General features: G+C 50.2%; 1 protein-coding gene across 1 annotated transcript; it reads right to left on the reverse strand.

Annotated features, from left to right (window-relative positions):
• Positions 1-1,033: 1,033 nt before the first annotated feature.
• On the reverse strand, positions 1,034-25,857 carry SPRY4 (sprouty RTK signaling antagonist 4). Its single transcript, XM_068158963.1, has 2 exons — positions 25,667-25,857; positions 1,034-5,698 (listed from the first exon to the last, which is right to left on the reverse strand). Exon 2 carries the CDS (start codon positions 5,650-5,652, stop codon positions 4,762-4,764), a length of 891 nt encoding a protein of 296 aa, XP_068015064.1. The 5' UTR covers positions 5,653-5,698; positions 25,667-25,857; the 3' UTR covers positions 1,034-4,761.
• Positions 25,858-25,903: the final 46 nt, after the last annotated feature.

The raw sequence follows: 25,903 nt of genomic DNA on the forward strand, positions 1-25,903 counted from the left end.
GTGGCTGGACTTGGTGATCTTAGAAGGCTTTTTTAACTGAAATGATTCTGTGATTCTGTAGATGCATGGGACATGCAAAGAAGTAACAGAAATGGTGAAAAATGACCCAAATACTTTATTTGTATCACTCATGTGATGATGGTGACACGTAAGGTAGCAGCAGAAGCTGCGGGGGATGCAAGACTGTGGGCACTGTAAAGAGGGTTGGGAGGATAGGGCCATGCTCTTTCATTGGTGCTGAGGGACAGGACAAGGGGCTCTGGGCACCAACTGGAACCCAGGAGGTTCCATTTGAACAGGAGGAGCAATTTCTTTGGTGTGAGGGTGCTGGATCCCTTGAGCAGGCTGCCCAGAGAAGTTGATGGAGTTTGGAGAGCTTCCAAAGCCTCCTGGCAATTGTGATCCTGGTCAAGCTGCTGTTGGGTGCCCCTGCTTTAGCAGAGGGGTTGGACTGGATGATCTCCAGAGGTCACTTCCAACCTCTACCATCATGGCAAACAGGGATTCTGTGACTCATAAATGATGATACTTAGAGCTGTCTGAAGCCAGGGACTTATCATGCTATTAATGATTGGTTGAGCACAAGAGAGGGCAGCAGTAGGGTTGGGCGCTGCTGGCCTTGTCCTCTGGCCTCCATCCCTATCTCACATGGTCCCTCCATGCTTTGGCCACGGCATTCAAGCACAACATGACTGGTCCTGTGCTGTCAGCACAAGCTGTTGCTTCATGTTCAGCTTTTTACCCACAAGTCCTCCTCCTCAGGGCTGCTCTCCTCCCATTCTCCACCCAGCCTGGCTTTGCAGCATGAGCTGACATCCCCATGGCCAATTATCCCCCGCAGGTTCTCCACTCCCATGGTTCCTCCCGGTGTGTGCAGTGTCAAATAACTCCTTTTGGGCTACACTCTGTTTGTGGAGTAATTGGTAGAACCATTCTTTGGGCTTTGTTCTCCTAAAAAAGCACAGCAGCCATGGCTATATTTAACAATATATATTTTTTTAATATATATATATATAATTTCTAGATCAGTACATTCATCAGTACTTGGTTTTTTTTCTTCACCAACAGAAGAACTCTTACAATAGTAGACTTTCTAAAATAAATACTATTAAAATAGAGCTTCAAAATAAATATTCTATACAAAGGAGAAAACCTTCTGTAGTAACTTCTCAGGGTGTAGATGTGGTGGGGTGGTAACAGAAGTGTGGAGGGAGGGGGGGAAGCCTTTCTTGGCGTGTCCAAGTGCAGGAGGGGGAATACCCAGTGCTGTGAGGGCTCATCCAGGTGGGAAAACTGGGGAGCAATGGTGTGGATTTACTAGCTACTCCATGTACCCACTGGGGTGGAGGGTTCAGTGGTGATTTGTCTGGTGAAGCCACTCAAGCCAGTGATGTGGCATGGTCAGTGCCCCATAAAGTCACCCCTTCTTGCTTTGTGGGCATCGGCTTCTGCACGGGGGCAGAGGGTAAATCCCAGCAGCGAACCTGCTACAGCCATTAGTATTTCAGGGTGGCAAAGCTCTTGCTGTTCCTCAGAGCTGCTCTGTGCTGGCACAGTGTCCACCCTGGGGAAAAATGCTCTTGCCGCCCCTCTTGCCTTTGTGGTCCCACCCCAGCATGGCAAATGTTGTGCCCAAGGGTTGTGCTGATCAGCAGCTGGACCTCAGTCTGCAACAGGGCACCTGGCCTAGGGGGAGGACGGCCAGGGTTGGGGTGACACAGCACTGTGCTCATGGATGTCTCAGGGATGGCAGGAGGCCCAAGTACCTTAAAAGGGGATGGAGGAATAAAGGTGTTGGAATGGGAGAATGGAGATGTTGGGATGGGGGAAGAGAGGTGTTGGAATAAGGGAATGTAGGCATTGGATGGGGGAAGAGAGGAGAATAAAACCATTATTGACTGGATCGTACCCTCTGCCAGCCCCACAGCCAGCACTGACAGCAGAGCCCCGCTTTCAGCTGACCCTGAACCATTCCAAGTGCTCTGCAAAGTGCTTGACACTTTCTGGCCATGCCTTGGGCCAGGAGCTGATGGAGCAGCGTCCTACTACATCAGGAGACCAAGAAGAGGGAAGGTTGCTCTGCTACACTTAGCACTGCTCTAACACATCTACTAACGCTTTACAGCCCACGGGGGGGTCACCTTACACCACTGCAGGACTTAGATATGAAAAGAATCCAACAGAGAAATAGTTTACAGCTATGTACAGTGAAAGCAAACCCCTAGGGGCTTGCTGGGTGTATATATATGAGTGTAGATTGGCATGGTGGTGACCACTCCAGTGGTGCGTTTGCTTGCAAGGACCAGGGCAAGGACCATGCATCAGTGCTGCCTGGGGGACTTTGCTCTTGCAGCTTCTCAGCTCAAATCCCCCCAGGAACAGCCAGGGACAGAGGGTCAAAGAGGCAAAACAACCAGAAGTGGAGGCCATTGGACAGGTATGGTCCCAAGAGAGGAGGGCAGCAGGTTGATCCTTCTCCTGCTGCTTTCTAGCCTGTTTGCATCTCAGGAGAATGAGTTCTCTTATTAAATAGAATATCTTATACGTTCAACCAACAATTCAGCCAGCTTGGGTTTCCTTTTACCTTTTCCCCTCCAATTTGTGCAAGACAAGAAATATAGCTCTGGATCCCCACTAGCTGCCTTCTCTCCGGTGCCACTGGAATCATCCCCCAGGAGAGGCAGGGGATTCCCCTACACTGCACAGTTTTAAGACTCAGCTTGACAGGGTGCTGGGCCAGCTCGTTTCAACTACTCTATCACCTGGAAAGGTTGAAGCAGATTGTGGTGGGGAGGGGATTTGCCCCAACCCATTACACAGATGATTCTTGAGGTCCCTTCCAACGTGACATTCTGGGATTCTGTGTCCCCACGCAGTCAATGAAAGGATAAACTCAGGACCTGGGATCTGGTGACAGATGTAGTATCCTTTTTCCTCTGATGTGTCATGTACAAGCCAGCAGAAGTTACAAACAAGAGACAGTTGGGGGGGGGTTTGGTTGGTTGGTTTCTTTTTTTTAATTCCTTGTTCAAGGAATATCTCTAAGCCTAACCAACCCCCAAGTCATGCAGGTTAAGTGAAGTCTGAAAGCAAAGAGACACCAGAAATCCCTTCAGGATGCCCCTGCCCACCCTTCCATGCAGCAACTGCACTGCAGCCAAGCTAAATGGGCTTCCTGGAAATGCTACATGAGCTCTGCCTATTGCTTGTCTAATTGGAGATGACATTTCACTGTCACTGCTGTGCACTGACTGAGGAAAATTCCTCTCATTAGAACAAAAACAAAATGAAAAGGAAGGAGAAAACCCAGGAGAAGAGCCTAGCTCAGCTGTCTGCACGCAACAAGTACCTACCTGCTGATTAGTGTTGCATGTTTGGGCAAAGGTTTGTGTTTAGCACCTTGTAGCTGTCAAGGGAAAGGGATTGCTGCATCCTAAAGGGTCGCTGCATCCTAAATGGTTACTGCATCCTGAGGCAATGCAGACCCAGCCCTAAGATGAGCACATGGGCAAAGCCAGTGAGATTCTCTTGCTTCAAACCATGGGCACCTTTTTTAAACAAGCTCTCTGTCCTCCCCTGGCTTCCCCTGGTGTCTGTTAACACTGAAATAAACACGAACAGCATTCTCTACACCTGAACAAGACACTTCTGTACAGAGGAGGCGAAGGTTGACCAGCAGCAAAAGAGGTGGGGGAATGGGCTGTACTTCCAGCAAATGTCATTCATCCCCCAAACCAGAAACCCCCTAAAAATCTGAATATTTAATGAGCAAAGGGAGAGCTTGTTCCAGGAGAGGAGGTACTGGGTTGGGTATCCCTACAAAAATACACCTAGGTGTGTCGTGCATTTGGGGTTTGTGACTTCTGAACAGAGCTTAAGAGGTTGAGAGAAACAAACACTGAACATCTTCACGTCATGGTGTGGAAAAGATCCCCTTTGCTCCAGCACATGCCTTGGGGAATGGGATTTGCCCAAGACCAGATGGATGTAAAATGAATATTCCATTGAGTGAAACCTGATGCTATGGATCAGCTTTGCAGGCAGAGCAACACCGTGTTGGTACCACTGATCCAACGCATCCTGCTACTCTTCTTCCTGGGGAGGAACCAGCTTGATGCCATCTTGCTTGAAGAAGGTCCAAATCCATGTGGCCAAGTGGGTTCAAGGAAAGCAACATGTCTAAATGGTAAAGGACCCTTCAACAAATGACCTGCAGCTTCACTTCTGGCTCAAAGCCTTTGAGGGACACAGAAAGCTTTTGAGAAACATGTACTTCATGTGCAGCTGGACCTTCTGAGGGTGATCAGGCAGGGAAGGAGGGTGGAAGAAGTTAACCCATCACCTTCAACAGGCTGCTGGTAGCAAATCAGGGTTTGGAAGGAAAGCAAAACCAAGGAGGCCACCCTGAATGTGACTCCAAAGCAGCTGTTTGCATCTGGGAATGGGTATTGTGCAGCTGCGCCTGCCAAGCCAGCAGCTCCTGGTTCCTGTGGTGAGCAGGAGGTGTGAAGCAGCTGTACCCCATGCCATTTGTAGGTGTGCAGCCTTCACTCTAGGTTAAGATTCCTCTTTGGCCCCTTCTCTTGAAATTCTGACCAGTCCCAAACCCCTGAATGACCCAAAGTGCTTCGGTTTGTGGAAAGAGTTGCTTCTGCTTCCCCTGGGGGCCAAACGCCCCCCTCAGACCACAGGTTGTGTTAAAAAGAGCCAGCGTCACCCCCTTCCCTGGAGTGTCCTTCTGCTCCCCAGCCTCCCAAACCATCAAAAGGGCTTTTCTGACCTGCTCCCTTTGCTCTCTGGCAGCGCCTTGCAGATGACACTGTTTGTGTTTTTGCATCTGCATCCAGGCCGGCTCACTTGGTCGTAGCATCTCTGGGACAGCTTGACGCAGCCGGTGGCTGGCAGGTAGCAGAGCAAGCAGGGGAGCACCAGGGAGAGGGCGCTCATGAAGGACCAGCGGGCACAGCAGTTTGAGTGGGAGCAGGAGCAGGGGTGGTCAGCACAGGTGCCCTCATCGTCCTCATTGGTGCAGTGGTAGAAGATGCCCTTGACGAGACACATGCAGGTGGAGTAGTTGACCAGGTTCTGTGCCGAGCAGAGGCACCCTTGGTTGCACACCCAGCAGGAAGGGAGAGTCCTGGGCAACGCACACTCCTTGCACTTGCACTTCCCACAGGCTTCACACAGCAGAAAGTGCTTGTCCAGTTCCTGAGACACGGGTTCCTTCAGGTCCAGGGGCTTGCAGTTGATCACCTTGGGCTGGATGCGGACCGCTCTGGGGGAGGACTGCTCCGCCACGGGTGCTGGGGCCATGTGGTCCAAGAGCCTTTGGTCTGAAGACGTGCTGCTGCTGCTGCTGATGGAGCTGGGGCGTCCACTGAAGGAAATCCAGGGGTGGGTGACATCCTGCTCACAGCGCTGGACGTGCTGGTTGGTCAAAGGCAGTTCGTGGGGGGCTCGGGGATGCTTCTGAGCCGCCAGCTGGGAGGCGGTGGGGTTGTCGGTGTAGTCATTCTCCATGTGAGTTGTCTTCATCTGGTCGATGGGCAGGGGGTGCTGCAGCCGCCCGTAGGGGATCCGACCGTCCAGCAGGGGCTGGACCATCGTGGAGCTGGGCACAACGGTGATGTTGTGGGGAATCCGGGGCTCCATGGATGAAGCAGTCTGATCCAGGGGGAGAAATCTGCTCTTAGGTGTGCTGGGGGAGGGAAAGGAGAGAGAAAAGGGGTGGGGGAGAGAAAGAGCAGGTGGTTAATGAGTGACCCTGCAACACCTGCCCAACCAGGGCCCTCAGCTGAGGCTGGTAGCATGCAGAAGGTTTTAAAAGGTAGAAGTTGTGAGCTGGGGAGGTAGAGCACTTAGCTGCAGGTGAAGTGCATCACTCCTGCTGTGCTGCTCTGCTTCTCCTCCTAACCTTGTGGCCAACAGGACCAGGAAAGTGATCATCTCCTGTACTGGACACAGGTGAGGCTGCACCTCAAAGAGTGGGTTCAGTTTTGAGCCCTTCACTCCAAGAAGGATATTGAGAGGCTGGAGTAAGTCCAGGGGAAGTCCAGAAAGCTGGTGAAGGGTCTGGAGAACAGGGCTGGTGAGGAGCAGCTGAGGGAACTGGGAGTATCTAGCCTGGAGTCTGAGGAGAGACCTTGCTGCTTTTTAAACTCCCTGAAAGGAGGCTGCATTGAGGTGGGGGTTGGTTTCTTCCCTTTAGTATAAGGTGATAGAAGGAGAGGAGATGCCAGGGAAGACTTAGGTTGGACATGGGGAGGACATGAAGGAGTGGTCAGGCATTGGAACAGGCTGCCCAGGGAGGTGGTGGAGTCCCCATCCCTGGAGGTGTTCACAAAATATGTGGACACGGCACCTGGGGATGTGGTTTGATGGCCATGGTGGTGTTGGGTTGATGGTTGGACTCAGTGCTCTTAGAGGGCTTTTCCAATTCTCTGATTGTCTGACTGGTCCTGGGGACTGCAGGCTCCTGAAATGCCTGTTCATCGCTTTTGCTGCTCGTCTTGAGGTCAGTGGTGGATGTTCATGTGTAACTTTGTCAGCAAACCGCCTGAAATGACTCATCTAAGGTTTGAGGACTTTCCTTGATTAACCCTGATACTGAAATGCAAAATCAGTGCTTGCAGGAGCCTTGGCTTGGTACAGAGAGGCTTCAGAGTGTGGTGCTGAGACCTTATTAACTAGCAACCTTCTCCTTGGGGTGAGAAGGCAGGGCAGGGGGTGAAGGACCATGTGCAGCATAAGCAGCAAAAACAGGCAGGGTTTGCACTGATGGTGTTTTAAAGGAGAGCTGCATCAAGAGAGACATTGTGTCTAGAGCAGGGGTGGGAATGAGGAGAGTCTTGTCTGTCTGTTTTTGATCCAGAGGCTTTAGCACCATAGGATCACAGAAACCTTTTGGCTGGAGAAGACCTTTAAGATCATCAAGTCCAACCATTCTCTAACTCTACTAAGGCTGTGGCCAAACCATGTTCCTCAGTGCCACGTCTCTGCCTCTTTGAAATGCCTCCAGGGACAGGGATTCAACCACCCCCCCTGGGCACCCTATTCCAGTCTTTGAGAACCCTTTCAGTGAAGGATTTTCTTCTAATGTCCAACCTAAACCTCCCCTGGGGCAACCTGAGGTTGCTCCCTCTTTGTTCTAACACTTGTTCCTAGGGAGAAGAGACTGACTCCCATTTAGCTCCAACCTCCTCTCATTGTCCTTGCCAATCCAGAACCTGCCTGCAGGAGGGTGGCTTGGCTGCAGTGAGGACATGTCCTATCTCCATCTCTGGTTTCCAGCTATAGCATAGAAGGCGGAAGCTCCTGCTCAGATCTTGGCTGATTGCAAGGAGAGGTGAGAGCAGATGAGGAGACCACGCAGAGGTCAGGTTGATGTGTCACCTCATGCAGATAATTAGGCACTCCTGTACCAAACACTAAGTGAACTGGTGGATGAGAAGCTGGGCGTGAGCCAGCAATAGGCACTTGCAGCCCAGGAGGCCAATGGCATCCTGGGCTACATTGCAAGCAGAGTGGCCCTCAGATGGAGAGAGCTGACTCTGCCCCTCTGCTCTGGTGAGACCTCACCTGCAGTGCTGTGTCCAGCTCTGGGATCCCCGACACAAGAGGGACATGGACCTGCTGGAGTGGGTCCAGAGGAGGCCACAAAGATAATGGGAGGGCTGCAGCACCTCTGCTATGGGGACAGACTGGGAGAGTTGGGGTTGCTCAGCAAGGTGAAGAGAAGGCTCTGGGGAGACCTTAGAGCTGCATTTCAATATCTAAAGGGCACCCACAGGAAGGCTGGAGAGGGGCTGTTTAGAAGGGGCTGTGGTGATAAGCCGAGGGGCAATGGTTTGAGACCGGAGCAGGGCAGATTTAGGTTGGACATCAGGAGGAAGCGCTTGGTCCCTTCCAACCCAGTGCCATCTGTGAATCAGTAAGAGTGAGTCGAAGTGCTGTTTACTAGCTGTAGTAGCTAAGCTGCCTGCTGCTGCAGTTTCTGGATTCATTGAAAGAGTGCAATTTCTCCTGGAGCCCATCCAAGGATTCAGTGGCGGCGTAGGACAAGAAACCACAGGAAGTAACTAAACTTAAATCAAAGAACGGAAACGGCTGGGTTCAGATTTAGAAAGTGCACATTGTTTGCTGCTGGATGTGCCATTTCCTCACGGGGTGACCTTTATTCATAAATAATATTGTGCTGGAGAGCAGTTTAAAGGAGTGGGGAGTAAAGCTGCAGAGCCACTTGTGGGATGGGAAAAAGCTTCTGGGATGGAGAGAAAGGAAACGGCGAAGGGCTTGAGGCACTGCCAGTTGGTGGTGTTCAGGCGAACAAATTAACCTTTGCCAGCAGCACCAAAAATGTTTAGTCAGGGGAAAAAACTGCACCCGACTAAAGTGATCTCAAATTGTGCCAAAGGGGGTTTAGGTTGGACATGAGGAACAACTTCTTCCCCAAAACAGGACTGGAGCACCCCCGCTATGGAGACAGGTTGGGAGAGTTGGGCTTGTTCAGCCTGGAGAAGAGAAGGCTCCAGGGAGACCTTAGAGCAGTCTTCCAGTACCTGAAGGGGGCTACAGGACAGCTGGGGAGGGACTTTTGACAAGGGCTTGCAGCACAATGGCTTTGAGCTGGAAGAGAGGAGATTTAGAGTGGAGATTAGGAAGCAGTTCTTTAGAGTGAAGGTGGTGAGGCACTGGAACAGGTTGCCCAGGGAGGTTGTGAATGCCCCCTCCCTGGAGATGCTTCAAGGCCAGGTTGGATGAGGCCTTGAGCAACTTGGGCTGGTGGAAGGTGTCCCTGCCCATGGCAGGGGGTTGGAACTAGATGATCTTGAAAGTCCCTTCCAACCCAAACTGTTCTATGATTCTATGAAATGGATTGTCAAGGCCTGGCCCAGGCTGCCCAGGGCAGTGGTGGAGTCCCCATCCCTGGAGGGGTTTCAAAGCCATGGAAATGTGGTGCTTAGGGACCTGGTTTAGTGGTGACCTGGCAGTGCTGGATTAGTGGTTGGACTTCATATCTTAAAGGTCTCTTCCAGCCCAGATGACTCTGTGAGCCATGTATGAGATGTGTGTGTGTGTGAGGGTTCATCTACATTCCAAGAGCACATCCCCCACTGAATTGAACCCAATTGGAGCATGAACTCACCCTGCATTTTTGGAAGGGATAAGGGAAGTGTGGTTTTACCCACAGAAAAATGTTTCTAGAGCCCACTATTATATCTGGAAATCATTGCTTTGATGGATCACTTGGCATTTGAGGGCTTGAAAACCTGCCAGCTCTCCTGGGATCGAGAGCAGAGCAAGCTGAGGCTGGGGAGCAGAGGGAAGGGTGGCACAGGCAGCATGGCATATGCCACCTCTGTGTGCTGGCACCATGTCCTGCCCTCCAGGCTCCTTTCCACTGCAGAGGAGGAGAAGGAAGAAGCTCTATTAGCAGTGAGGATGATTATTGTCATGTAGTCCTTATGCAGGTTCTCTCCACCAGTTAAAATTCTCTGCTGGGTCTTGGCCATTGATGTGAAATGTTTTTCATGTCATTATTCATAGCTCATTGACTTGAGGAACAAGAGAGTTTTTAGAGCATCTGTTGCTAGTTACTATGTGTAGAAAATAGGATCATAGAATAATTTAAGTAGGAAAAGACCTCTAAGATCCTTGAGTCCAACTGTCAACCCAACACCACCACAGCCACTCAACCATCTCCCCAAATTCCATGACCACATGTTTCTTGAACACCTCCAAGAGAGCCAGTGGCATCCTGGCCTGCATCAGGAACAGTGTGGCCAGCAGGAGCAGGGAGGTCATTCTGCCCCTGTACACCACACTGGTTAGGCCACACCTTGAGTCCTGTGTCCAGTTCTGGGCCCCTCAGTTTAGGAAAGATGTTGACTTGCTGGAAGGTGTCCAGAGAAAGGCAACAAAGCTGGGGAGGGGTTTGGAGCACAGCCCTGTGAGGAGAGGCTGAGGGAGCTGGGGTTGCTTAGCCTGGAGAAGAGGAGGCTCAGGGGAGACCTTATTGCTCTCTACAACTGCCTGAAGGGAGGAGGCTGTAGACAGGTGGGGGCTGGTCTCTTCTCCCAGTCAACCAGCACCAGAACAAGAGGACATAATCTCAAGCTGTGCCCAGGGAGGTTTAGACTGGATGTTAGGAAGAAATAGCAGCCTAAGGTCAAACAGTCTTCTGCTGGCATCAGGACCTGTTCCCTCAATAAAAAGAGGAGGGTAGTTGTTATTGGTGATTCCCTTCTGAGGGGAATGGAGGGCCCTATATGTCGGCCTGACCCATCTCATAGGGAACTCTGTTGTCTGCCAGGAGCCCAAGTTAATGATGTTACCAGTAGGCTGCCTAAACTGGTACAGCCCTCTGACTACTACCCCTTACTAGTTATGCAGTTAGGGAATGATGATGTTGCAACCAGAACTCCCAGGGCTATCAAAGATGACTTCAGGGCCCTGGGAGACCTGGTTGAGGGGTCAGGGGCACAAATAATTTTTTCATCAATACCTTTAACTGCAGGAGGGAATACAGTAAGGAACAGGTCAGCAGCTATAGTTAACAAGTGGCTTAGAGGCTGGTGCAGTCAAAAGAATTTTGGGTTTTTTGATATTGGGAAACTTTCCACTGCACCAGGCCAGCTGACAACAGATAGAGTACATCTGTCCCAGAGAAGGGGAAAGATCACTGTATATGAGAACGGACTGTCCCCCAAAGATAAAAAAATCCTGGGTAGGGAATTGGCGGGTCTCATAGACAGGGCTTTAAACTAGTTTCGAAGGGGGAAGGGGCTGAAGAGAGTCCTCTCAGACAAGAGTCTGGGGGCGACAAGCTAGAGTTGGAGGTGAAACCAGCAGCCCAGCTGAAGTGCATGTACACTAATGCACGAAGCATGGGTAACAAACAGGAGGAGCTGGAAGCCTTGATGCAGCAGGAAAATTATGATATAGTTGCCATCACAGAGACGTGGTGGGACGACTCACACGACTGGAGCGCTGCAATTGACGGTTACAAGCTCTTCAGGAGAGACAGGCGAGGAAGAAGGGGTGGAGGGGTGGCCCTGTACATCAGAAAGACACTAGATGCCATTGAGATGGAGATTAGGGATGATCGGGTTGAATGCTTGTGGATAAGAATTAGAGGGAAGACCAGCAGGGCAGACACCCTGGTTGGAGTCTGTTATAGACCACCCAACCAGGAGGAAGATGTTGACGAAGCATTCTATAGGCAGCTTAGGGCTGTCTCAAGATCTCCGGACCTTGTTCTCATGGGTGACTTCAACCTGCCTGACATCTGCTGGGAACTCAACACGGCAGAGAGGAGACAGTCTAGAAGGTTTTTAGAATGCATGGAGGACAGCTTCTTATCCCAGGTGCTGCGAGAGCCTACCAGGGGCAAGGCTATGCTTGACCTCCTCTTCACCAACAGGGAAGGACTGGTGGGTGATGTGGTGGTTGGAGGGTGTTTGGGGTCCAGTGACCACGAGATAATTGAATTCTCGGTTTTTGGTCAAGCCAAGAGGGGCGGCAAGAAGACCTCCACTCTGGACTTCCGGAGGGCAGACTTTGGGTTACTCAAGGAACTAATTCAGAGGGTTCCTTGGGATAAAGTCCTTAAAAACAAAGGGGTCCAGGAGAGCTGGACCTACTTCAATGAAGAATTGTTGAAGGCTCAGGGACAGGCTGTGCCAATGTGCCAGAAGATGAGCCGCCGGGGCAGACGGCCAGCCTGGATGGTTCATGAACTTTTAATGGAGCTGAGGGAAAAAAAGAGGGTGTATCACCTTTGGAAGCAAGGGGAGGCAACCCACAGAATGTTTAAGGATGTTGCTAGGTATTGTAGGAAGAGAATTAGGGAGGCAAAAGCACACTTGGAACTTAAACTGGCCTCTACTGTGAAGGACAACAAAAAGTCCTTCTATAAATACATTAATAGTAAGAGGAAGGGGAAGGAAAACCTCCACTCCTTGGTGGATACGGAGGGGAACATTGTAACCAAGGATAAGGAAAAGGCAGAGATACTTAACACCTTCTTTGCCTCAATTTTTACTAGAAGGGCAGAACGTCTTCCTGACAGCTGGTCTGCAGAGCTAGCAGAAGGAGCCAGGGAGCTGCACAGTTTCCCTATGTTCCATGAGGCGGTAGTTGGAACTCTCCTTAGCAGCTTGGATCCCCACAAGTCCATGGGACCAGATGGGATTCATCCTAGGGTGCTGAGAGAGCTGGCAGATGAGCTGGCCAAGCCACTCTCCATAATTTTCCAGCAGTCCTGGCTCACTGGCGAGGTCCCAGAGGACTGGAAGCTGGCCAACGTGGTGCCCATCCATAAGAAGGGCCGGTTGGATGAGCCAGGGAATTACAGGCCTGTCAGCCTGACCTCAGTGCCAGGCAAGATCATGGAACAGGTCATCCTGAGTTCAATAACACAACACTTACAGGATGGCCAAGGGATCAGGCCTAGCCAGCATGGATTTAGGAAGGGCAGGTCCTGCCTGACCAACCTGATTTCCTTCTATGATCAGGTGACCCGCCTGGTGGATGTGGGGAGGCCTGTTGATGTAGTCTACCTGGACCTCAGCAAGGCCTTTGACACCGTCCCCCATAGCAAACTGCTGGCCAAGCTGTCAGCCCATGGCTTGGACGGGAGCACACTGCGATGGGTTAGGAACTGGCTGGAGGGCCGAGCCCAGAGAGTGGTGGTGAATGGTGCCACATCCAGCTGGCAACCAGTCACTAGTGGTGTGCCCCAAGGATCAGTGCTGGGCCCTGTGCTCTTTAACATCTTTATTGATGATCTGGATGAGGGCATTGAGTCCATCATCAGTAAATTTGCTGACGACACCAAGCTGGGGGCAAGAGTTGATCTGCTGGAGGGTAGAGAGGCTCTGCAGAGAGACCTGGACAGGCTGGACAGATGGGCAGAATCCAACGGCATGAGATTTAACACATCCAAATGCCGGGTTCTGCACATTGGCCACAACAACCCCATGCAGTGCTACAGGCTGGGGTCAGAGTGGCTAGAGAGCAGCCAGGCAGAGAGGGATCTGGGGGTGCTGGTTGATGGTAGGCTTAACATGAGCCTGCAGTGTGCCCAGGCAGCCAAGAGGGCCAATGGCATCCTGGCCTGCATCAAGAACAGTGTGGCCAGCAGGAGCAGGGAGGTCATTCTGCCCCTGTACACTGCACTGGTTAGGCCACACCTCGAGTACTGTGTCCAGTTCTGGGCCCCTCAGTTTAGGAAGGAGGTTGACTTGCTGGAACGAGTCCAGAGAAGAGCAACAAAGTTGGTGAGGGGTTTGGAACACAAGCCCTATGAGGAGAGGCTGAGGGAGCTGGGGCTGCTTAGCCTGGAGAAGAGGAGACTTAGGGGTGACCTTATCACTCTCTACAACTACCTGAAGGGAGGTTGTAGACAGGCTGATGATGGTCTCTTCTCCCAGGCACCCAGTACCAGAACAAGAGGACACAGTCTCAGGCTGCGCCAGGGGAGGTTCAGGTTGGATGTTAGGAAGAAGTTCTATACAGAAAGAGTGATTGCGCTATGGAACGGGTTGCCCGGGGAGGTGGTGGAGTCGCCGTCATTGAAGGTGTTCAGAAGGAGACTTGACAGGGTGCTTGGTGCCATGGGTTAGCTGTTTGGGTGGGTTGGATTGGTTGATGGGTTGGACACGATGATCTTGAAGGTCTCTTCCAACCTGGTTTGGTTTATTCTAATAAAGGTTTATTCTAATAAATTCTTCATAGAGTGATTGGCCATTGGAATGTGCTGCCCAGGGAGGTGGTGGAGTCACCATCCCTGGAGGTGTTTAGGAGGAGACTGGATGGGGTGCTTGGTGCCATGGTTTAGTTGATTAGGTAGTGTTGGATGATAGGTTGGACTTGATGATCTTGAAGGTCTCTTCCAACCTGGTCTAGTCTAGTCTGTTCCAGGGATGGTGACTCTACCATCCCTGAACTCAATAAAAGTCAAAATCCCAATAATCCCTGGAGCTAAGAATCCCAATTAAAAAGAAGTGATGATTCTGACAACAGGATGCACACATGGGGTGGGGGGGAAATCAATTTTCATTTGCACATCAGAATTCAGGCTGATGAGCCAGGGGAGGTTTAGATTGCACACAATGAACAATTTCTTCAACAAAAGGTTTGTCAAGCCCTGGCCCAGGCTGCCCGGGGCACTAATGGAGTCCCCACCCCTGGAGGGGTTTCAAAGCCATGGAGATGTGGTTCTGAGGGCCATGGTTTAGCCATGAACTGGCAGTGCTGGGCTGACAGTTGGACCTGATCATCTTGAAGGTCTTTTCTAACCAAAATGATTCTGTGATCTAAAAAGTACTCACTGCAGGCCAGTGTTCAGCAGGGCAGTGAGTGGTGTGTATGTCCTGGTGCCCTGCAGGAAGGCTTTGATTCCCTAGGAAGTTGGTTTTCTTAATTTGTGGTGGTGGTTTGTTTGTTTGTTTGTGAGGTTGGGGTTTTGGTTGTCTGTCTGGTTTGGGTTTTGTCCTGGCTGGGGTTTCTCTCCTTCTCTCCTTCTCTCCTTCTCTCCTTCTCTCCTTCTCTCCTTCTCTCCTTCTCTCCTTCTCTCCTTCTCTCCTTCTCTCCTTCTCTCCTTCTCTCCTTCTCTCCTTCTCTCCTTCTCTCCTTCTCTCCTTCTCTCCTTCTCTCCTTCTCTCCTTCTCTCCTTCTCTCCTTCTCTCCTTCTCTCCTTCTCTCCTTCTCTCCTTCTCTCCTTCTCTCCTTCTCTCCTTCTCTCCTTCTCTCCTTCTCTCCTTCTCTCCTTCTCTCCTTCTCTCCTTCTCTCCTTCTCTCCTTCTCTCCTTCTCTCCTTCTCTCCCCTGCAGCTATTTTGGCTGCTGAGAGGAAGTGCAGCAGAGCTGACATTAGATGGAAGGTAGGTGGAGGAAATGGTGGCATGCTGAGCAATGATGTTCTGAGCCTCTGTCTGCCTGCTCCTTTGTGTCCCCTGCCTTCACTGCCTCTGTCACGCTGAAATAACCTCCGCACCCTGAGGCTGGAGTGTGGTGGGGGTCGGTCTCTCTTTTCAAGGAACAAGGACAAGAGGAAATGGCCTCAAGTCACACCAGGGGATGTTTAGGTTGGAGATTAGAAGAAAATCCTTCACTGAAAGGGTTCTTAAAGACTGGGGCTGCCCGGGCAGGTGGTTGAACCCCCATCCCTTGAGGTGTTTCAAGGCTACAAAGATGTGCTGAGGGTACATGGTTTAGTCTCAGCCTCGGAGGAGTCAGAATGCCTGGACCCAGTGGATCTTAAAAGAAAACTCTGTGTTTCTACCCTTGCAGCAGCACCCAGGAGCTGAGGTTTTAGCTTTCCATTAGCTCTGGAGCTGCATAGTCTGCAGTGGTCCAGCACCGGCAATGACATCACATGGAAGTTATAGCATCAGATTAATTTGGAGAAGGATTAGAGCCTTAGGCTGTCTTAGAACACCCAAACCCCAGGGATGCAGACATGGCCATATGCAGGCAGACATTAAAGGTGGCTGAGTTGAGATAATGCTAATCAGGATTGCAGAGTTAATTACCCCAGAAGGGAGCCAAAGCCTAGACTAACACCCCCCCCGACACACACACTTTTAGGACAGTGGATGTTGGAAATTGTTCATCATCATCTGATTACAATTCAGCTTCAAATTGTCATTCTAACAGGAAACTGTTTCTGCAGAGCAAGGCAAATGGAAGCCCTGCCATGGCCAACTCAACTTGCCTGCAGATATTTGGCCACAGGGTCCACTTGAATAAAGTTTTGCAGGGCTCACTCCAAGAAGGACGTTGAGGGGCTGGAGTAGGCCCAGAGAAAGGCACTGAACCTGGTGAAGGTTCTGGAGAATAGGTCTGGTGAGGAGCAGCTGAGGGAACTGAGGTAACAAGTCTGTAGTAGAGAAGGCTAAGGGGAGACCTTCTGGCTCTCTACAACTCCCTGAAAGGAAGCTGAGGCCAGGTTGGGCTTGGTCTCTTCTCCCATGGAACAAATGATAGGACAAGAGGAAAGGGCCTCAAGTTGCTCCACGGGAGGTTTTGGCTGAACATGAGTAACAATTTCTTCACCAGAAGGGTTGTCAAGGACCAGATTTCCCAGGACAGTGGTGGAGTCCCCATCCCTGGAGGGGTTTAAAAGCCATGTAGATGTGGTGCTGAGGGACATGGTTTAGCCCCAGCCTTGGTAGAGCTAAAGAATGGTTGGACTTGATGCTCTTAGAGGTCTTTCCCAACCAAAATGATTCTGTGCTTCTCTGATGCTAAAGCTTCTGGAGCAAAGACAGCCAGACAAGACCCAGCTCTCCTCATTCCCACCCCCATCCTGGACACAATGTCTCTCTTGCTAGAGCTCTCCTTTAACACACCATCAATACAAACCCTACCCATTTTTGGTGCTTGTGCTGCGTGTGGTCCTTCACTCCCTGCCCTGCCTTCTCAACCCTGAGCAGAGGGTTTCTGGTTAAGTGCTCTCACCTCTCCAGCTGCTTCTAAGAGCCACAAATTTCTGATATTTGTGGAATTTTCCAGGGCCCATGACCATGCTGCTGCTGCTGCTGCTCTTGTCATCAGAAGTTTCAGCACTGCAGTAAGATTGGTGGTGACAGATCCAGGTCAAACATCTCCAGTGCTGAACTAGAGTGGTGTTTGGGGATCTGCCCAGATGACAGGGATGATATTTTACGGTGTAGATGCTGCTTTTTTTTTTGCCTGTGTGCTTCCACTGGCACCTGCCTTGTGCACATCTTTCTGCTCTAAGCTTTGTCTCCATCCCAGGAGAACTCTGTCTCTTATGGTAAAGAAGAGGAATCCAGACTTGTGCTAGTTCAGAAGCAAGCCAAGAAGCCAGATTGCTCCTGTGAAGTCCTGCAGGCTGAGGTATGCCTGCCTGGGTCCATGCACAGATTCCAGCGACTTCCCTGAAAGATCCTTTGAGACATTGTAGCTTGACTTTTTGTGGTTGGTGTGTTCCCCAGAGGGGAAAAAATGCAGCTGCAACCAGTCTGAAACTCTTCTGGGATGACTGGAACAATACAAGCAAGGCAGCCTTTGAAATGCAGTTGGTTTGCAGGCAGATCCCAGGATACCCTGTGATTGTTCACAGGAGCATCTGCTAAGATGTCTGCTCAGCGGCAGGAAAGCTCATGCTCACTCCAGAAGCAGGACACCACGTCCTTCACCTCCCCACCAGGAACCACCCCTGCCTGGCCCTGGCAACCACTGACAAGAGTCTGCCCTCCCCCCTCCCCTCCTTTAGCTCTTGCCCCAGGGCGTTCAGCCTTTCCTGCTCACAGAGATCCTCCAGGTCCCCCAGCATCCTTGTAGCCTCCACTGGACTCTCTCCAGTAGTTCTCTGTCACTCTTGAACTGGGGAGCCCAGAACTGGACCCAATACTGCAGATGAGGCCTCCTTAAAACAGAGTAGAGGGGCAGGAGAAACTCTCTCAACCTGCTGGCCACACTCTTCTTAATGCACCCCAGGATCCACTTGGCCTTCTTGGCCTTGAGGGCACATGGTGGGCTCACTACTGTGATGCTGCTGTTGTGAACAGACCTTCTCTGTCATAGATTCATAAAGTCATGAACGGTTTGGGTTGGAGGGACCTTAAAGATCATCTGGTTCCAACCCTCCTGCCATGGGCTGGGGCACCTTCCATTAGACCAGGCTGCTCAAGGCATCATCCAGCCTGGCCTTGAACACCTCCAGGGAAAGGGCAGTTATGGGCTGCCTGAATTAATTGCTCAGCTTTAGTACAACAAGATGTGCCATTGCATGAAGATTGCAGATCTGAAAAGGACAACCAGAGGAAGAGACACTAATGAAGTGGAAAAGGAGATTTAAGGTACTTAAGCCTCATAACTTTCCCAAAGCTACCAAACTTGATGCAGTTCCTTTGTCATCTACTGCCCCAATCCAGCCTGGCTGCAAATTGCATTTTAATTGAGGGAAAAAAAGTCCCCCCTCAGAATCCCTGTAAATAGGATTAGCTCATCTGTGATCATCAGTGACTGTTAATTACAGCATCAGCACAGGCACCAATTCACTGCCTCTGATTGTCCAGGCAATTTTCTGACAGCACACAACAGAAAGAAAAGCCCATGAGGAAGTTCTGACACTGGGAGGGCTTTGTTCTAAAGTTCTCAGGGAATCATGGAATTGTTTAGGCTGGAAAAGATCTTACAGGTCATGGAGTCCAACCACTAACCCAGCACTGCCAGGTCACCACTAAGCCACGTCCTTCAGCACCATATCTACACAGCTTTGAAACTCCTCCTGAGATGGGGACTCTACCACTGCTCTGGACAGCCTGGGCTTAGCCTGGACAACCCTCAAGGGGAAGAATTTTTAACTCATGTCCAACCTAAATCTCCCCTGGTGCCACTTGAAGCTGTTTATTCTTGTCCTATCACTTGTTCTATGGGAGAAGAGACCAACCCACACCTGCCTCCCACCTCCTTTCAGGGAGTTGTAGAGAGCAATGAAGTTTCCCCTCAGCCTTCCTCTTCTTCAGGCTGAACAACCCCAGTTCTCTCAGCTGCTCCTCAGCAGCCCTGTTCTCCAGACCCTTCACCAGCTTTGCTGTTCTTCTCTGGACCTGCTCCAGCCTCTCAATGTCCTTCTCAGTGCGAGGTGCTCAAACCTCAACCCAATATTTGAGGTGTGGCCTCACCAGTGCTGAGTACAACAATCCTCACCCTGGTCCTGCTGGCCACACCATTGCTGATCCAATGGATGCTGGCAGCTTTCTTGGCTACCTGGGCACACACTGGCTCATCTTCAGCTGCTGTGAGCCAACCTATTCAGCCAGTTTCCAGCCACTCTGCCCAAAGCCTGGAGCATTTGTGGGGTCGGTGTGACCCAAAAGAAGACTGTTCCACAAACTCCCACTGAGAGAAAACTTCTCTAGCCCCGTGGGGAGATCACCCAGCTGCTCACCACATCCAGTTTTCAAGTCAAAATAGATTTCTGTGCAAGGGAATAAAATTGGTTTCTGCCCTTGGTCGAGCTCCTCATCAAGATACTGCCAATTTAAAATGACTGTTGTGCTGGTGGATAATGACATGGCCTGGAGTTGTAGGGAACCAACTGTTGTTTCAAAATGCTTTTGGTATTATTTCAGACTCCAAAGATTTGTAAGGCTCTTCAGCCACAGGAAATGAAACCAAAATGTGGCCTTGTGCTTTAATGGGGTTTTGGATTTGCCCACATGGGGTTACAGAAAGCTCCATCCTGGTGGGCAAAAAGTGAGAAAGTCACCTAAAGCCCCAGGGAGGCTCATTCCATCAGTGCCTTCAGGACAGGTTTTAGATTCACAGTATCATTTTAGCTGGCAAAGACCTCTAAGATTATGGAGTGCAGACATTTTTTAACTCTACCAAAGCTAGGGCTAGACCATGCACCTCAGCACCACATGTCTTGCCTCTCTGAAACACCTCCAGGGATGGGGATTCAGCCACCTCACTGCAGAGCCTGTTCCAGTGGCTGAAAACCCTTTCAGTGAAGAAGTTTCCTCTAATGTTCAGCCTAAATTTCCCCTGGTGCAGCTTGAGGCTATTGCAGCCTTAATGTTCTAATATCTTCCTTTTCCAAGTGGAGCTGGACAGCCTGCTTTTCCAGTGCAAAACAAAATGGATCCTGCCTTAAATCTTTCATGAGTGCAGCAATATTTAATGTTTATAACTGTCTCAGTTACCTGGTAGTTAATCATTTTAGTAACTTCTTTCTATATGTTTGACTAAATTCTAGATGCATGTTGTGAGCAAAGAATAATGAGAGTAAGGGTCCTAGATCCAGACCTCCCTCCCTGGAGGTGTTCCAGGTCAGGTTGGATGAGGCCCTGAGCAACCTGGGCTAGTGGGAGGTGTCCCTGCCCATGGCAGGAGGGCTGGAACTTGATAATCTTTAAGGTTCTTTTCAACCCAAACCATTCTATGATCAGAAATGCTGCTGCCCAAGATTGGCTTGGCAGCAATGCCCCTGTGCAAGTGGCAGATCACCTCAGTGGATTACAAACTAAAGAGCCAATCATCCAGGTTTGATGAGTGAATTATGCCTTAATTACAGCTCTTGAGCAGCCTGTTGTCTGTGAGCCTTCTGTTGTGCCTCAGCAGCTCCAGTGGCAGGGAGGAGCCATTTGTATCAGCAAACCAAACCTCCTAGTGGGACTGCTGGTGCTGGATTGTCCTCTGAATGTTCTGTGGCAGCACTGGTAGCCCCTCTCCTGAGCCTGGGTGTGTGCCCTGTAATGCTGGGTTGCTGCTGAACACACCAGTGATGTGGTGCTGCCCGTTGCTGTGGTGGTGCTGGGCAGCTCTAGGACATCTGTGCTGGTTATAAAGGTACTGGTTGGGATGGAGAGTGATGTGTGGAAAGAGTTGCCTTCTTATCCCAGCAGAGTAAAGCACATTTGAATGTTCAATCATGATTTTGATCACAGGTTTCCAAGAACTTTCCCAGTGTTGGAGCATGACAAGTTTTTGTGAAGAATAAATGGAAAAATAAGCACAGAGTGATGGAAGATCAGACCCTGACTGCCACCAGTGGGAGCCATGAACTGAGGTTGAGGTAAGGCCTGGATTACTTCTCTGGAGCCTTGCTGTGGGTCAGTGATGGTGAGGGGACAGAGCAGAGACCTCTGAGCCTTGTCACCTATCAGCTGGGTCACACCTCCTTTTGGTTACCATGGTGCTAGACCTGTTCTTGTCCCTGCACCAGCTGAATGGCAGCATCTGAAGGAGATGTGAGAACCACCTTATGAACCTCTGGGGAGTAACAGCTGCAGCAAATGTGCTGCAGAAATCTGCTTATTTTCTTTGCTATGTGGGACACAGGAATTCCTGGCACAATGTGGCACCAGGAAGGAAACAAACAACAAAAACCCCCAGGAGAATCTGTACAGAAGCCTGAACACAAAGAAATGATCCTAAATGGAGACAGCCTCCTTTGGGGGTGGGTATTGAGTGTATGTCAAGGGCTGGACAAGTCAGCTCTTCTCAGAATCATAGAATGGTTTAGGTTGGGAGGGACCTTAAAGACTATCTAGTTCCAGCTCTCCTGCCATGGGCAGGGACACCTTCCACTAGCCCAGGTTGCCCAAGGCCTCATCCAGCCTGGCCTTGAACACCTCCAGGGAGGGTCATCTGCAGCCTCCCTGGGCAACCTGTTCCAGTGTCTCACCATCCTCACTGTCAAAAATTTCTTCCTGACCTCCAGTCTCAATCTCCCCTCTTCCAGCTCCAAGCCATTGTCCCTCATCCTGTCACTACAAGCTGCTCTAAAACATCCCTGCCCAGCTCCCCTGTAGCCCGCTTCAGGTACTGGAAGGCTGCTCTAAGGTCTGCCCAGAGTCGTCTTCTCTTCTCCAGGCTAAACAGCCCCAGCTCTCTCAGCCTGTCCCCATAGTGGAGATTCTCCAGTCCTCTTGATAACATTCATGGCCTCCTCTGCACTCTCTCCAACAGTTCTATGCCCTTCTTATGATGGGGGCACCAGTACTGGATGCAGTGCTCCAGGTGTGGTCTCACAAGAGCTGAGGGGGAGAATTGCCTCCCTCATCCTGCTGGTCACTGGCAACCAGTGCAAAATCCCTCTGATTTATGCTTGTTTTCAGTCTATACCTACTTGGAATATTCATGGCTGTTCCCTCTCCTCTGTTAGTTTGGTTACACAGTCTGGAAAACCTTCTCCAGAAAGCCCTGCTCACTGCTGCATTGCCTGTTTTAGGGATGAGCACTAATCCTGCCTTGCTGGCTCCAGCCAGGATTCACCAACAGCTTCCACTTCCTCCCTCTGGTTGGATGGAAAAAGAGGGAAATACCCAGGATATGCATTGAAAACCAAGCTGGGGCATCTGATATAAGAGCTATCAAAAGGTGTGTGCAAAGGGAAGATCTCCAGGGCTTCACAGTGTGGAGCTGGGAGGAACTGGGAGCTGCTGGCTGGGGCTCAGCAGAAGGATCAATAAAGCCCCTGGGAAGGAGGAGCTGGTGATAAGGCAACAAATTCTGCTATTGCCTTTATTTGGCACAAAGGACATCCTCTTGTCCAGAGCTGCCAGCAGTGACAGGGAACACCCTGATGGGAATCAAAAGGCTCAAAAAAAGCTTTAAGTGAGGGAGGAGGCACTTGGAGTTAAGGGAGACCATCCAGTGAGCACGTCTGCAGTGTGTGGTTAAGAATAACCTATAAATGTATATGTGTTTAAAACAATTATGTCCAAAGAAGGGCCAGGAAGCTGGCAAAGGGTCTGGAGAACAGGGCTGGTGAGGAGCAGCTGAGGGACCTGGGGTTGTTCAGCCTGGAGGAGGCTGAGAGGAGACCTCACTGCTCTCTACAGCTACCTGAAAGGAGGTGGGAGCCAGGTGTGGGTTGGTCTCTTCTCCCTAGTATCAAGTGATACGACGACAGGAAATGGCCTCAAGTGGCACCAGGGGAGGTTTAGGTTGGACATTAGATGAATCTTCTTCACTGAAAGGGCTCACAAAGACTTGAACAGGCTGCCCAGGGAGGTGGTGGAATCCCCATCTTTAGAGGTGTTTAAAAGCTGTCTGGATGTAGTGCTGAGGGATGTGGTTTAGTGGTGGACTTGGAAGAGTTAGATAATGGTTGGGCTGGATGATCCTAAAGGTCTTTTCCAACCAGAACAATCCCATCACGTTAGAAGTCATTAGGACCAAACTGGGCTGCCTAAATGTTGAGACAAGCTGTAAATGCTTTAAACCAGAAGGAAAAAAACCAAACAAAGAAAAAAAAAGAGAGCTCTTTCCCATAAACCATGTGTTGATACAAACAAAATGTTGCCATTCATTCTTTTTGTTCCTTTCCTTAGCAGCCCGACCTAGGGACAGCTGACACCTAAGCACAGCTAGAATTTTCTTTGGGATTACAAAGAAGAAATAAAAGCATTAGAAAGCTCCTTAGGGAAACCTGCCATTTTTAAAAGGGGACACGAAATTCCTGCCAGAACACAGAAATTCAGGAGCTGGGAAACGAGACCTGGAGACTTCCAAGAAGCTGGTTTTGGCCAGCTGAAGCCTGCTCCTATGGCATGACTGGATCCAGCACATCTTGGCCCATTCCTGTTCAGAGTTCTGGGGGCTCCAGTTTCTTTCTTAAGGAAGCTGGAGGTGGGGAGATTCAGATTGGACGTGAGGAAGAAGTTCTTCCCCATGAGAGTGGTGAAACCCTGGAATGGGTTGTCCAGGGAGGTGGTCGAGGCCCCGTCCCTGGAGGTGTTTAAGACCAGGCTGGATGAGGCTCTGGCCAGCCTGATGTAGTGTGGGGTGTCCCTGCCCATGGCAGGGGGGTTGGAACTAGATGATCCTTGAGGTCCCTTCCAACCCTGACTGATACTATGATATTATTTTCCTTTGGGTAAGAACACTTATTTTAAGGCCAAACAACGAAGCTTGGGCGTGAGCTGCTAAGCTAATGGCCCTGACTGATCACCGTGTTAGGAGGATTTGATGTTTTCTTAAGCAAATAGGGTTGTGTTGCATTTGTCAAACGACAAAAAGAGGTTGAGAAGATGATGAAGCCAAGCGATGTCTGTGCAGCTGTTTGCCCAGGAAAAGGCAGGTTTGAGGAGCAAGCTGAACGCTGTTAATCATATGTCAGTGGGATCAATGGATTTTCTGCTTTTTCTGCTGAATACCTGGGAAAGCCTCAGGATTGTGAATTAATTATTGCTTGGGTGGGGAAATGAGTTTCAAGTAAGCCTGAGAACAGGATATTTTTATTACTGTTATTATTTGGAGGGGGGTTGGGGGGGGGGGAGAGGAGGGTAGAAATTGCTCTTATTTGAGATGTTGCATTTTCCCAGTGTGGTTTGGGCATTAGTCACGATTCCATGAAACCAGCTTTTGTTTGGCTGTTTTCAGGAGGAGAACAAACAAATTCTGCCCTGCACACACACCTCATGGAGGATTTGCAAAGGGCTGCAGCATTCAGAAACTGCCCTCCTTTTAATCCTGCACGACCACCGTAGGGTCCCTTCCAGCAGAAACAAACGCAGCAGCCCCTGGCAAACGGCACATTTATCAATGAGACATCCCCAGTGGGGTTCCAATAACTGAGAGCCACCCCTCCTCCTGCCATCATTCATTTTTATATGGGGAAGGGGGGAAGCTAAGTCATCAGGATCATTGTGATTCCCTGCACAAATGGCAGCCCCAAATAAAGAGAAGGGGGGGGAAGCCTTAATATTGAGGAAGCTGGGTTTTTTCTCTTAGCTTAATTAAGCAGCAATTCCTGAGCTGATTTTATGGCACGCTGTCCCTTGAGCATGGTTTGGTGAAGAAGTTTTAAGCAATCTAGAATGTGCCTTTTCTCCTCTGGATAATCCAGAGATGCTTTTCCTGTTTTGTTTTGGGTTTTTTTTTTCCATTTTCCTTCTCTCCTCCATGCTTTAAGGAAAGATTTGGGGTTATAAAAGATTTAAATCAAGAAATCAGACCCTTAGCTAGGTGAAGGAAAAACGAGCGAAGCCTTTTCCTGCCGTGCTGAATGCTGATCTCCACTTGCACTGCCATTTCCAAGGTCTGCAGTCCCAGTCCTGCTTCCCCCTCTGAGACCTTTGTGCCTCTTGCATGCCCCTTTCTGCTTTTTCCATTCCCTTTCTGCTAATGAATTTTCAGAACATGTCGTCTCTAGGCTTCTCTTCCCCTGCTGACACCAGGACTGGTACCAGAGAATAAAACCCTGGCTTATCTTTGCTACGCAGTTGGTGGAGAAAAGCAGCCAAGGCAGGTTTGTCCCCCCTATAGCACAGATTCCCTACACCTTCATGGAAGGATCCTAGGTACACATCTTTCGTGCTTATCTAGCCTTAAAAGAAGAAAATCCATCCAGATTTAAACCCGAAGCATCCAAGTGTACAACCAAACAGGGAAGAGAACAGGGATGGAATAAGGCAGCGAGGCCAAAAAGACAGGGGGGAGGGAGGGGAGGAAGGCAGCTCGATGAAATAAAATGCTACAGAGCAAAGGTCAGGAAGGAAAGATCTGACACACCAGTGGCTGAGGTGTCCTATTATGGAGACAGCTCTCAAGTACTTGACACTTAACAAGGCTTTGGGAAGAAAAGGAAATGCCTCAAATCAGTTTTCACATTCCAAACCAAAAAAGCCAGCCAGTTCTTGTTTGTCAGCCCAGGTGATCATCTAATTCTCCTTCTTTTTGAGGAGAGGAAGAAGGGATGAAGGAGAAGACACCTCACCAGCGAAAAGAAGAGCTTTCTGCTGCCCTAAAAGCCCTGAAAACCAACCCGCCGCCAGCACGGTGAAACCTGCCTGCCATATACGTCCACCAAATGCAGATGTTGATGAGACAACACAGAAAAGAGGCAGAAAATAGGAAAAACGGATGGAAATTCTGCGAGAAACAGGAGCTCTCTTCAAGAGGTGAAGTCTCCTTTGGGCTGTGAAGCGCCAGGCAGCTCTCCTCTCTACAGATAATTATAGATAACTGCTGCTGGAAAAGTCAGGGGCAGAAATCTGATCAGTGAGCGGCAAGTGATGGGATGAACACATCCAGAAGCAGCGCAAGGTTCTCCCCCTGGGGCTCAGGCTTAGATTTTGTTGGGTTTTTTTTCCCCCCCTACTTCAAAATAATTTATCCGGCACAAACCCCCCCCAAGCAACGACAAAAACCCCTCGAAACACTCCAAATCTCCTACTTACTTTCAAGAATTCGGCTCAAACCGTCCCTCCATAGGCGAGTTAATCCCTGGATCCGAAGTGGAGAAGGAAGGTGGAAGGGACGAGGTGGCGGTGGTGGGGAAGCAGGGAAATCCTGGCCGGAGCTGCAGGGAAGGGACCTGCGAGCGCGGCGCTGTCAGAGGCGGCCGCAGCTGCCTGGGAAAAAAAATGGCTTTTTTATGAATGGGAGGGCAGCCGCCGCTTCTGCGCATGCGCAGT

This window comes from Melanerpes formicivorus, unplaced genomic scaffold (assembly GCF_026170545.1).
Source record: "Melanerpes formicivorus ecotype bairdi unplaced genomic scaffold, bMelFor1.0.p_v2 SCAF_2, whole genome shotgun sequence".
NCBI classification, from domain to species: Eukaryota; Metazoa; Chordata; class Aves; order Piciformes; family Picidae; genus Melanerpes; species Melanerpes formicivorus.

Bases quoted from the DNA above. Each gene is read 5' to 3' on its own strand.
- SPRY4 (XM_068158963.1), bottom strand. From the start codon at position 5,652: ATGGAGCCCCGGATTCCCCACAACATCACCGTTGTGCCCAGCTCCACG.